Source organism: Motacilla alba, chromosome 3 (assembly GCF_015832195.1).
Source record: "Motacilla alba alba isolate MOTALB_02 chromosome 3, Motacilla_alba_V1.0_pri, whole genome shotgun sequence".
NCBI lineage: Eukaryota > Metazoa > Chordata > Aves > Passeriformes > Motacillidae > Motacilla > Motacilla alba.
This window is the reverse complement of record NC_052018.1, coordinates 106,263,099-106,276,995: the sequence shown is the minus strand read 5'-3', so window position 1 is coordinate 106,276,995 and position 13,897 is coordinate 106,263,099. Positions and strand designations below refer to the sequence as shown.

Sequence of the window (13,897 nt, the reverse complement as noted above, 5' to 3'; positions counted from 1 at the left end):
TTGCTACAGGTCCCACTGGTGCACTCATGCCTGTTCTTGTGCTCCTCACACTTCCACAGCAATCCTGCTCTCTTCCAGAACTGAAAATTCCCTCCTGGTATCTGTCAAATGCTTTACCAAAGCCCAGGAACAGCCTTTCTGCTTTTGTGAAGAAAATACTGTCTGGGTCCAGTTTATTGTCCAATGTTTTATCTGTTACCAAAGTCAAATTAACAGGCTTTCATCTCCTTGATCAAAAGGGATTTAAGGTTTAAGGAGAAGCTTTTATGTTATAAGCTAAAAATGCATTAGCTGGAAGTAGCAAGAACTAGGTTTTATCAGTCAAGCAAAAATTAGTAGCCAGGCACTATGATAAAGACATGAAGAGACAACTAGAAATTTGAAATGTATTAGACAGAGGAATTCTAACAGGCTAAGTGATCTATTAATGCTCTTGGATCAAACCTCATTAAGCCTAATTTTCCTCATCTCCATCTTTTCAATATATTATCTCAAACTAACAGAACATGAGCTTTCCTGGCAGAAGCTAGATCACAGAAAGACACCTGTACTCAAGGAATTTTAGAAAAAAAAGAATCTCAGCAGTAGAAAAACCTACTTTCATTGGCAACTCCCTCTCAGTAGTGTATTCCAGTGAGTACGACTGGAACACAATTTCTTAAAAGGGAACCACAGTAACCAAAAATCTGGGAAAATGTAGAACAACTTTCAACTCCAATTTCATGCTCTGCATTAAACAGAGAAAAGCTCAGAGAACTGAAAAATTTCAAAGCAATTCTACTGATGTCATCAGAATATTGCTTAATGGAAGACTGGTCTTCTCAATAGATCAACGTTACCAGCACCTACAATTATGCTGCACCTACCCATAAAACCAGGTAAGTCTCTGAAAACTTTACTACAAATGGAAAGAAAATGAGACGGGCTTAAAAAAATTAAAAAAAAAAGGAAAAAGGGCCTTTTGATTCCATCTAAACCATGTCTATGCCCAGCTACAAACAATATAATCACATTAGTGGATTCTACTGACCTCTCAAACCCTAAACCAAAAAGCCAAACAACTCCATCATATTCATGTGTATCTCAGATTACAGCTGTGTGCTCAGTTATAACCTAATCAATCCATATGCCTTTTAAAGAAATCCTACTTCCTTGAAAGAAGCTGTTGGATAAATGGCACCATTTCAGAAGCAAAGGAAAGCTGGAAGCTCTACATCTGGCCACTAACTAGGGAAAAATTACAGGCTGTGGGAAATCTGTAGAAACAAGGCTACCAGGGACACACAGCCATGGGCAAACTTTTATTCCTTTAAACTACAATAGCTACATTGACACTGAATTGCAGGATTTTTTTCTCTTAGCATTTCTACGTACGTTTTCAAAACAGCTCAGGATTATGTAATAATTACTAATTTAAAAGGGGGAAATACTTCATTGTAATAAAAAATAAGACTAGCAAAATTCAGAAAAAATTGTTTTAATCTGTAAAATAAAAATCTTGCCCTCAAGTCTCTTATTTACTAAGAAACTGCTACATTTGGCAGCCTCTGAACTTGCACTAAAACTAAGAATCCTTCCACAGGATGTTACAAAACCCACACCATATCAATATTAAACTCCAGCACAGGCATACCCTGTGTTTTCTTTAACAGTATCATCACAAACCAAACTAAACCCAAGCAAATAAAGTATTTCATAATTACAATCCCTCCTAATATTCTGCTGTTGCATTTTGCAAACCTGTAATGTTTTTGAGTACTTACGAAAGAATTCGGTCAAGTTTTGGTCCATGATGTCCCTGAAGGACAGCAGGGGGCTTGTACACCCTCATCATTCCTTACTATCTGTACAGTTCCCCTCTTCCTGGAGCTCTTTATTTATGAAGCAGTGACCATTTTGAAGTTATTTATAAACATTAACTCATTAAATTCCCAAGTGTCATATTAGATACCAACTCAGTGACTCATATTCCTGACAATGTATTTACCACGGCTGGGAGAGAAGGTAAATTTACATGCAGCAGTAGCACACACAGGCATGCCATGAACTAATCTTGTATTTTAAAATGCTCTTTGGCATTAGGTAACTCGGCAGTTATTAACAAATATGTATGTCAACTGAAGCTGGCTCATTACCCATCAGTGGAATTTATAAACACAGCCTGGCCACCACTCTGACAAAATGAAAACCAGCCCACGGAACAAAATATCCCTTCAGTTTTGAGGATCAAAAATGGAAACTGGAGTGTTTAAAAGCTTGCTGTTACTGTACTGAAGTGAGTGCAAATTAAGGAAAATTACAGCTAGCTTCAAGTACTCCCTAAGAGGGAAAGCATCCATCATGTGTTAAGGTTTCTTACAAGACAGTAACAAAGTTATCAATTCACCAGAAAAAAATGACTTCATTACACCTTATGTATAACCTTGGCCTTATGAAAACCTCAGTGTTTCAGATGGCACATCTGGTCCTAGCAGCCTTAGAAACTGTCTTACTGCCCAGTAAGCAACACAAATATTCAAGGAGGAAGCTCTGCAGTAAAATAAACAAAGTAGTTTCAACCAAAATGTAAGGGCATCTAAATCCTTTCTAAAATAGAGAAAAATCTCTGAACCAAAATAATGAACTTCTGCTGGCGATGAACTAATTTCACTCTTCAATTCCCAATTTTCCCAAGATTCCTGAACACCGGTTATGAAAGCAAATGAAAACATCAGACCCACTGAAGAGCTCTCTTTATTATGCCACTCTTCACTGGTCAGTCCTTTGGCAAAATACTTCTGAAGAAATGTTTCTATTTCTGCCTAGGAAAACCCTGAAGCTCCAAGCCACATAATTTAACTTTGAAATTAGTCCTTCTCTGAGAAGAGGGTTAGACTAGACCTCCACAGGGTCCCTTTAATTTTCATGCAAGCAGATATTTTTCTCCAGCTTAGAATAATTTAAAAACCATTTTCCTGCACTTAACACGGGAGTCAGTTACACACTGCTAAATCCAGGCACACCTAAGAGGAGGGACAGGAGAGCAGAACTCAAAGACAACTATTATTGAGCCACACTTTAAAGAAAACCCCCACCCAACAGACACACATTCCACAAGCCATAGGCTTGGCAAAGCCTTTCTCCTGCTCCATCACAAACCCCATGCTCCTTCCCACGCAGTAACATTTATTCCCATTTCTTGCATTCCCTGTAGTCTTACTGCTCCCCACAGGATTCAAGTCTGCCCACACTGCTTTTACCCTTCACTGAGATTGGAAATGTCACTTGGAGATATGTGAAAAGTAATATATACTTAAACCTTTTCTTCCCAACTATTTACTACTCCCTACATTATGGTAGTAACTCTTGCTCTTAAGAGTCTGAAAGCTTCAAGACAGTTACTACAGAAGAGAAGTTCTAGCTTAGAGGCAATTGAACTTTATTATTACCATGTAGTTACAGGAGTAATGAGACTGAAGAAGCATTTGTGAAATGTTTTAACAAAATTACATGTTCTTCCTAAGCTTAATGACACAGCAGCAATAGTCCTTCCACGGACAATCTGCCTAGCAGCATGAGTAAACACTCATCCCAGTGCTCCATCCTTGTTTCAGGGAAAAACAAAACAAACCCAGAACCAGACTTCAAAGAGGACACTGCATTAAATGGAAACAAGTCAAGCACGCTGATCAAAAAAGCCAAGCCATAAGAATGCCATCTGATAGGATGTCCTTCACATAAAAATTTCAAGAGACTTTCAGAGCTCTTAATATAGGGCAGCACTTATTCTGAGGAGATGCCACTCTACAATGCTTCTCTCAAAAGCATTATAAATTTCAGATAATGCAGCTTTCTAAAGGAACAGACAGCAAATAAAAATACTAAAAATCACTAATGTAGGACAGAAAAAATATCGAAAGAAAAAAGGCTTTTTAAAAGTCTGTCAAAAGAAGTGACACAAAAGACTTTTATCATGACAGCAAACTTGCACATAAACACATCAAACAGACAGATTTGTAAGGAGGTTCTTGCTATTTGTTTTTAAACAAGGTAACTTTCAGATAAAGTGATTCCTGCTCAGATTTAAGAACACACAGAAGAAAAGAGACAGACAAGTACGATGCCAATTTTGATGGCAACCCTTTGTTCAACAAATACAGCTTGTTCATCAAATGAATTATTTCTAAATTGGCAATTTGGTTCTGCTCACCTCTTCATAAACTTATAAAATACTGACTAGCAAAATAGAAAAAGCTTCAGTGCTAATTAGACCCAACATGTTTAAGCATTCTTCCAGTTACCACAAAAAGCTATTGGGTGCATTTACACCATCAGTCTGGACCACCTCCCATTTATTCAAGGCTCCTGTTCCCTGTATCTGTCCTGCATGTGACCTAAATCGTTCCCAGCATCCCCTCAGGAAGGGAACAGCTAATCTCCTGGGAATATTTTGATGGTAAAATAATCTAGGATTGCACCACAGGCAGTGTGCTTGGGACAGCCCAAGGTCTCTCTGTTTTTACTTAGCCCAGTGTGACAGCACTGTCCTACAAGGCTTTGCCATGCCATACACCCCTAACCCACACACTCACCCCACACTGCCATGAAACAGAAGTGGGAAGATGGTAACCACAGAGTTTGCAGAAATTGGGCGCTTCATCAATACATAATGATTGTTAAAAGGAAGGGGCAAAAACTATGTTCAAAATGTTAAGGTCTGAAAAAATATCCCACAGGGATAGAAACTGCGGGAACAGCTAAACTTGGAGGAAGCCCCAACTGGCCAGGGGAACACAGACCAGCCGCTGAGGGCAGTACAGATATAACCAGCAGTGCTCCAGCTGAAAATTAAACTGCTGAAGACTCCATCAATTTATACACTAAAAGCAGAAAATTAAGGGTTTTTGCTAAAGAATAGGGTGTAAAGGCAAACAAGATTTCCAATAGAATGTTCTGATCTAGCACATCCACGCTCAGGGCAAAAGCCCTGTCATTCATGATGACTCAGTTCTCTGCTTCTAAATCTTCCTTCCTTGCTGCTTTTCTCAGTATCAAAAACTGAACACACAACAGTCACTGGAAAATTAATTAGCCCGGCTGAAAATGACAACAGTGAAATCTCCCAAGGCTTTCCCCTCTGATCTTCAACTCTTTCCCGGCAGGCTAATTCCAACTGCATTGTTTGAATGGGTGGAGAGCAGGAAGAAGGGATCCAGCAACAAAGTTTTTACAAAGTGGCACTGAAAACTGTGCACATACAAATGCTGCCCTCATGCAGGAGAGCAACTTGAAGTCCTTGACATTTATTTTCTCCTCATTAGCAGTTATCACTTCCTTGAACTGAACAGCTGTTCACTTTTAATACCATACCTTCTCTGGATTTCCATTTCTTCTTGTGATGGACCATTTTGTACTTGAGAGGGAAGCTGTGAATTCTGTCGAGGCAATGTAGGACCTAAGAGCAAAGACAGATCATAAATTAATGGTTTGAATTTTTACCGAGCAAAAAAAAAGCACAAAAATCAAAGAGAAAGGCCAGCCATCACACAACATTTTAAAAACTGCTCACTTTTGCTTTTTAAGCCAAACAAGCTCAGCAACATAATGCAGCAAATAAAAACTGCAACCTCACACATGTACAATGCTACCTCACACATCTGCAGAATGAATTTATTTCACATGGATGGAAAGGTCTCACAAAAATGCAAAACAAACTTTCTCTATGATGGAATTTGACAAAAGCTTTGAAAAGCACTCCAAGTCTGATTTTTTTCTTAAAACAATGAACAAATACTCCTGGAGGAGCAAGAAAGGCTCAAAAAATTAAAACACTCACCTAAATAGAACACTGGAAAAGGGGGAGAAAACAGAAAAAGGAAAAAAAACAAAAGAACAGGAGAAAAACCATCAGAACCATACCACCACACTGAGAGAAGGAAGATAAAGCATGTTTCTACAGGTTTCTACACCAAAATTTACTCAGATTTCAGGTCATCAGCTTGAATCAAAGACCTTTTTTGCATAGCTAAGTATTGTGTCCAAAGGAATGGGGGCATACAACAAATGTGCAAACTGTGAATTCTGCTAAGCACAAGGGATGCAAAAGGGAAGGTCATGCAAAATTATCTTCAGCCTTTATTGATGGGAAATTCTGAACCATACAACTTTCAAGTAATTGTCTATGTGAGATCTGTATTCTAGGAACAATAAAAGTTTCACCATTTTAACCACCAATTTATTTACAGCACAAAACTGTGTAAAAATAAGTGAAGAACAACAAAATTGGAACAGAATACAGGAGACCACGGATGCATTGCTGCTGTCAGGCAGCAATCCAGGAAATTATTTAGGCTACAGCAATGCTCAAGATTATGGAATTTATAAGAAACAAAAATTAAAATCAATTAAAACATCGACTTTTGAAAACGTCCAAGAGCAAAGCAGTGGTTTCCCACTGATATTCCACCAAACTAGGTAGAGTTATGGAGGTGCAATGAGATCTTCCCCAAATCAAATATTAAAATGCAAAATCTTTCCCTATCTGAATTTGTGAAAGTCACCCAAACGCATAAAAACACCATGTGTGATACACACACATCAAGGACAGGCAATTTGCTTGAGACACAGCCAACAAGTGTCTTGCTTAAAAGCCCTGCAAAAAGGTTAATTTCCTCAGAATGCCACGGTATTGTGTCCACTGTGATCTTTAATCATGAAAATTATAAAAGTGTACCCTATCTATGTACCCTACAATTACAAAAAGTAATGGGACTTATTTGTGGAGGATGAAAGCAGGCAGTGTACTACAGAGGTGATGTCTCCCTTAGTTATTCTTTCAGCAAGCATTAGGCCCTTATACCTAATGCCTTGATGTTGCTTGGGATGCACTATTTTTGCTTGAACTGTCTCCAAGAGACACCCCCAGGTATAAAACCTATAGTATTTTAAATGAAAAAAAATTAATTATTAATTTATCATTGAAGTTAAATGATCATTAAGCAGAAACATCTGCCACGTGGTTCATCTGGAAAACTTTTCTGCTTTAAAACTTCTGTAAGACACACATCCTCCTCTCCTCTCTCCTGTGTGACAGGTGGAAAGCTTTAATGCCCATTAAGCCATGACAGCAGCTCCCAGGCAGCTGGGCTATTTGCTGCCTGCACCAGGCTGCAGCCTTTCATGGCCTTTCACAAGTAGACACAATCCAGCAGCAGTGAAAGGTGCTATAAACACCAGCACTGCTGCTTGCCATGCCCAACAGAACACTTGGAGCGAGTCGAGGCTCACAGCTTGAGCTGCAAACTGCAGGCAGCACTCTGAGTATCAGATATGGGATGAAATTCCCATCCTATTCCTCAGAACGAAACACACCGTCCTGAAAATTCATGGTTTGCATTAAAAATCAACTTAAGGAAGTTTAAAAGAAGACAGTCCAAAAAGCTTTGCAGCCCAAGGAGTGAAATTTAACATTATTGGTAGCCTGAACTATGGTAGCTTGATCAATAATGAAGAACAGAAGTAAAAAGAAATGGTGACAATGTGTCCATATACCAACCAGAAACATTTTGTGCTGAAAATGCAGCAGAAATGACAAGTTCAAGCTTCAGCCAATTTAATCTTCAAGAGTATTTAACAGGATTTTTTGATGAAGGTATTGTCATGCTGCAGTAGCTGGGTGCAGAACACCACTCTCCAACCTTTTTCTACCTTAAACCTTCTTTAGCCAACCCCTCCAGAAAGTAAACAGCAAGCTTCATCTGCACTGGCTATTCCAACACACTTAGCTGGGAGAAAACCTGTTCTCGTAGCTTCAAACTTTGTTCCAGAGCACTGTCCTTCAGAAAACCACACTATCCATCAATTCTGCAGACACGAGCAAGCCAGGCCAGCTTTAGCTTGGCCAGCCTACTCCAGTGATGGGCTTCTTTCACAGCTATGCTCACAGGAGACAGGAAAAAAAAAAATCACCTGCTGGCAATTAACCTGGTGGTTCCGGTATTTCTTAACCATTTTTGCCTCAAGGAAATGCAACCTGAGTATACCAAAGGCTTTCAAGAAAAGGGAAGTTCAGCACCCAAGTCATCTGTCCTGTTTTCTCATGAAATTTCCCTCTGCAGCCACCCTGCTAATGAACATTAGGAAGGTAAAGCTATATGCCAGGTGGAAAAATATGGTTTATCCTAGAAGGTTTATTACAGCAAGCCAAGACTACCACTTTATTGCTAAAATAGAACTGCCTGGGCAGCAGGACAGGTGGTATATTAAATAAACAGGAACTAGGTAGTAAAAGCCTCTCTCAGAGGCTTCTGAACACTTTAAGATACCTCAGACACATCAACCCCCACGAGAAATATTCAGATACTGCCTGGAAAAGAACTCTGATCCTTTTACAGCATCACTTTATCTTCAGAAACCAATATAAGCCAAGTGAGAGATGAGGCTGAATGGTCTATTCACTCTGAGTTTTAAAGAAAACCGAACATGTCTCTTTCTAAAAAAGCACAGATGGTGCACTCTGCAGCACATTCTGACAGACAGAGGATATAATTTTATACTAATTTGTTCAGCAGCCATTCCAGTTTCAGGGCTTTCTGTTTTTCAGCTTATTCTCACCTCTGCATCACCCTTCCTCTACGACAGTTCAGGCAACTGAGTGCTGAGCGATGGACTGGCAGTCTAACACATTAAAAATCCCAGGGAAAAAAGCCTGCATTAAGCATTTCCACCAGCTAGATGACAGCCAGACCTGGTTCTTCATGCAGTCACACAGACAATTATGGTGGCATCAACATCAGAACATCAACATCAGATGGCTGGGGACTGCTTGAACCAAATCAAGCATCCCCAACATCACCCTTTTAAACCACGACCAGAGTAATAGTTTATCAAACTCCTTAAATTTTTTTTTGCCCTAATTGACTGGTTACTTTGTATCTCTGCTCAAGAGCCAAACCAATTTCAGTTGCACGACCCTATGAAAGCATAACTGGCAAGCTGGGGAAGGAAACACAGGGTTTGTCCTCCCTCAATGCCTTTTGTTCCTCTGTTGCTTCACTCTTTCAGTTACCTCGTCTTGTTTTGGAGCGTCACACCACACCCTACCCCACTTCTTTTCATGCCAGCTGCATTGTATGTTATCAGTGTTGACACTGGCTGATATTGAAAATATCACATTCCTGTAGCCCTAAAAAACCTCCAAGCATCAGCTGTTCAAGATTGGCACGACACATGTCCTTCAAGTTATACACTGAGCTGCAGTGCGTGCTTTCCTTTGGCTGGAGAGGCTCACTTGGGAGCTGGTAACACAAGGATGGATGAAAAGGGGTTTGGGGGGAACCAGTGGCAGCCAGATCACAGGAAATCTTCCTCAGAACCTCACATGCCCTGAATCAAGAAGGCAAAATCACACAGAAAACCTTCCACTTGCAATTACACTTGCTGTACTTCAGAGTACAGCAATAAAAGACAAGCCCTAATTTTTGAGTAAATCTACTAAACTTGGTCAACTATCACATGTAGGAATTTTAGTTTGAGGTGAAGATCTCCATTTTCTCCCCAGAAAAAAAGTTTATATAAACAACTCAGTAACTAAGAAATTCCACTCCTTCACTTCTCAGTATGTTAGTGCCAAAACTAAGCAGAGTTCCAATTATACAGTCTGATATCCAAATCAAAGTGTGACTTGTCTTTTAGAAGTAGTTTCAAAAATTGAAAGTGGACAGCAAATTTATTTATACCTTTAAATGATACAAATATAAGTGACCTGGCTAATTATAATCTTCAGAAAATTTTTTCTTTAAGAACAGTTTGAATACCCTTACTAAACAAAGCCCACACTCCACACAAGAGTTCAAAGCTACAGCCAAAAAGATGTATTTTTGTTAGGGTATATAAGAACTTACTAAAAAAAAAAAAAAAAGTGTTTTACTAAATGGTTGAAAGTTTTCTGAATGAATGGAAAGCAGGCTTTTCAGAGACCTGGGCAGTAAGCAATAACAACAACAACTGTGGTATCCCTCTTTGATGTGTCTCCAGCTCCTTCCCCATCCAGAACCTATCCTGCTCCAGGGCCATGCCAGAACAAAGGCTGGGTTGATTTGCCAGCCAGCCTTGAGCAGAACCAAAACCACCTCACTCCTCGAGCCCTGGACAGGTGTAAAGGGTTTATATGCAAGACCATGATGGCCAAAAACTAGGGCATTAACTAGTGACAAAATTTTCTCTAGTACCTGTTTGGGTGAATCATCTCCCAGCCAAGCAAACACCTACTTCCTCACTCACAGCTACCTTCAGCTGAGTTAATTCACTCCTCACTCCAAATTTGAAACTAAATACTTTCCACTTCAATCCACAAGCTCTTTTAACTCGACCAAGGCAATAAAAGACAACAAGAACAACAAAACTACTCATTAAAACACACATGAATTTAAGCAGAGGTAAGCCTCCTATCAGTGCCAGCAGAAGCCCCTATCAGTGCCAGCAGTGCCTTGGAAACCAGGCACTGATAACCTGGGAGCCAGGCTTGGCTCAGCCCCAGTGTGCTGGGGGACATCAGCAGCTTCCAGTGTCCCTCTGCCATCCTCTCATGCCCAGGGACACAGCTTCACCAGCAGGGAACTACAGCTGCTGAACGAAACTGCAATACCACAAACATAAAGGAGCAAGTGCTGAAGTTAAATCTATCAATACCATCCTCTGTGGGATATTTAGAGCTCCCCCTCCACCCTTAGCTGTGCCAAAATTGGTTTAAATAGCAATGTTATAGGTGATGGCTGTCACTGCTGGTGGATAATACTACAGAAATGAGCCTAACCAAGGTATATTTCATAACTATCTTCATGACTTTTATGAAAACACCCTGCTCCCAAAAGGCAGATTTAATCTATCTACAACTTCTACTGATAATATTTTTAAAGACAACACTATAAACCTCAACTGTAAAATATGCTGACATTCCTCTATGTTTATTAAACAGAACTTTATCCATAAATTAATGTACTTCTATTTGTATTTGCCATGCAGTTTAGACCAGCTACCAGATTTTAATGAAATTCTTCAGGTTGTTCACCTATAATTTAATGCTTTCACATGACAGACCACTAATTCTGAAGAACCAAAAAAACCCCCCCAAAAACCCCAACCAAAACCACAAAAAACCACCATAGAAACAAACAAACAAAAACACCCCACCCCTCCCCCCCAAACAACAAAAAACCCACCAAAACCAAAAAACCACCATACAGGCAACCCTTAGAAGTCTGAATAAGTCTGAAAACTTAGCAACCCTCCCTTCACTTCCAAACACCCCATCTGACACTGATGATGCTTTCAAGAATCTTATCTGCAATCACAATGAAGAGGAAATACTCCGCCCAATAAACAGGTAGAACTTCCTGCAAGGTCAGCATTTTGGCACATAAATCAAGATTATCTAATGAGTATTAGCTATTATAAACACCTAGTAACAACCTAAAAAAAAATTATTTAATCAATCCAACATTTAAAAGGAAGGGGAAAATCTTGTCAGCAAGACCAGAGATATTATCCAACTTTTGACAACACAGGTAATAAAAATACCATCATGTTACTCCTGTTCTGACAGGGAGTGCTGACAGCCTGTTCCAGAGGCTTGCTGAAAGTACAGGTATAGCATCATTACTTCACTGCTGTAGAATTTTTATTCTCCCAAAACAAGTTCTAGCATGACATGAACCAAAACAGTACAAAGAAAAGCACCCCCCAAGCTCCACATATACTTTTCTCATTTCAGTCTTCTGTAGTCTCTCTATATATTCCAATTAGGCAACCCCAATTTTTGTTTCCGTTTGCATTTCCCAAAGATATTAAATTATTCAATCCATTATTTGAGTGCATTCCTCTATCAGCAAGGATTTAATTACCTATCTCTGCTGGAAGAGAGGACTGCACATTAATGTACAGCTGTGAATAAAGATTTGTTTATTTAATAACTGGACAACCTAACTTCTAGAGTTACTCATTCAAGAGGAATTCAAAAAACTTGAACAACAGGGGCTTTTTCCCCTCCAAGGTCAGGAGGATAAAATAATGAGACCTTGGAAACAAAAAAACCCCCTCTGCTTCTTTTTCTTCCTCCCCATTTTCCTATGAATTAAACTGTGATCTAAGACAACACCAGAACAGATGCACTGAAGCCCTTCATGACCTTGCCTTTATACCCAGAACATTCCAAAATCTTTTCAAGAACCAATATACAACTGCTGCAGATTAGCACAAAAAGCACCACAAATCTTACATCTCTGTAATTCTATTAGAAAGAATGAAAATAGACTTATTTACTGTTGTGACATCCTTCCTTCAGTTCTTCTGCTGCTTTCATCTTCCGCAACAAACAACTCCAAGGACCTCCCCAGGTGCAAATCACACATCTAGAAACCCAACACTTAGTTTCCTATTCTCTTAGCAAGGCTTTCCTGAGGTTGAAGACAAATGCCACACAAAGCAACACGGATTCCAGCTGAACTAGAAGGTGCTTTTTGCAGCAAGACCGAGTATGATGCTCCTTTGTTCCTCCTAACACAAGCTTCCCTTACGTGACCTTATTCCTTCAAAGAAATAATCCATTGTCTCACACATCAGAGAATTCTCAGCTGTCTGATTTCCCCTCATTGAAGCTTTTCTCTCATTCCAGAGCTACTTTGATTGCAACAATGAGCCCTACTTAATGCAGATATGAAAATTTTCTTTGTAATGCAATGCAAAACCTTTGCAGCAAGCTGTCATCTCCAGACAAGACAATTACTGAATATCTGAACACACTGCACACAGCCTTCGAGCCAGAATTCCTCTTCATTTGACCTCTTAAACTTGATGACATGCACTTGTCATTTGATGAAGGTGTCACTTTTGACCATGTCAAACAGTTATTTAATGTAATGAGTAGTAAGTCTTTCAAAATTTTCCCTAAAAGGGAGGGCCAGGAAAAAAAACCTTGATTCGCTTTTAATGCATTTCTGAAACAGTGTGGGGCAGGAATCTGCAGTATTTAATTCTTTAAAATTCCAGGACAAAATGCAGTCCTGTGTCGTCCTACTCTTCTGGATTTGCTGGTTGCCTACAATCTGCCCAACTAGCCAGCAGGAAAATAGGGTTTGCTAATGCAATCATTCAAACCAGAACAGAGCTAAAATACTTTGATGTTCATTTAAAAAAAAAACAGAGTTCAACCATTTGAGAAGTTAGCATGTTCATTTGATCAATCCTATAACTCAGGGGAAGGATAAAATCCTCCATCTGCAGAGCATTTGCAGCAGTTTCACTGATAAGGCAGCCATGGCTTCTGAGCCCTTTGAGACAAACCTGCACTGTTTTTTTAGCAGAAAGCTGCCACTTGCAGTAAAGCCTTTACTCTTAACCTCAGAGATTTTCACTCTGCATTCTGAACTCATCAGAAGGACAAAAAGCCTGTCCCTGTGAGCTCAGCAGTGCCTCGACTCCAGCAGATCCACTAGAGGGAGATCCTAAATTAAACAACCTCCAATTTTGCCAGCAGCCAGCAGAACAGCTGAGGATGCCAACTAAAAGATCAATGACATTTTTCAAATATATGCAAGAGAAGGAGACCATGATTTAATTTTATTTTAAAAAGAGTGAGAGAGCCATACCCAACAGCTGACTTGCAAGCCAAGAGGATGTACACAACTTAATCTTTAATATCCCTCAGAAGTCATTTAGATTTCTGTGAACCCTTGCATAAAATTTAAAATTCATCTGCAGCTTTATGAATTTCTGAATAGTATGCTAAGCTAACATTAAAACTGCTTTCCTTTTATGAATAAAATACAACATAAAATAAGCAAGCTAATAAAAGAAATTGCCAAAATGAGAAAGCACAGCAGAAAATAAGGATACTGCAAGAATCTAACTTTAACTGGATGCA

The 13,897-nt window shown here is 39.4% G+C and overlaps 1 protein-coding gene across 11 annotated transcripts in view; it reads right to left on the bottom strand.

Annotated features, from left to right (window-relative positions):
* The window catches only part of ENAH (ENAH actin regulator), a 92,458-nt gene that overhangs the window by 28,808 nt on the left and 49,753 nt on the right, over window positions 1–13,897 (bottom strand). For 5 of the 11 annotated variants that reach the window (XM_038131204.1, XM_038131206.1, XM_038131209.1 and 2 more), the window contains exons 4-5: window positions 5,816–5,827; window positions 5,350–5,434 (exon numbers count right to left, since the gene is read on the bottom strand). In XM_038131204.1, the coding sequence (XP_037987132.1) occupies window positions 5,350–5,434; window positions 5,816–5,827 (97 nt within the window). Of the gene's footprint in view, window positions 1–1,763; window positions 5,316–5,349; window positions 5,435–5,815; window positions 5,828–13,897 lie in introns of those variants that run through there. The other 6 variants (XM_038131203.1, XM_038131207.1, XM_038131210.1 and 3 more) reach the window with 2 other exon arrangements.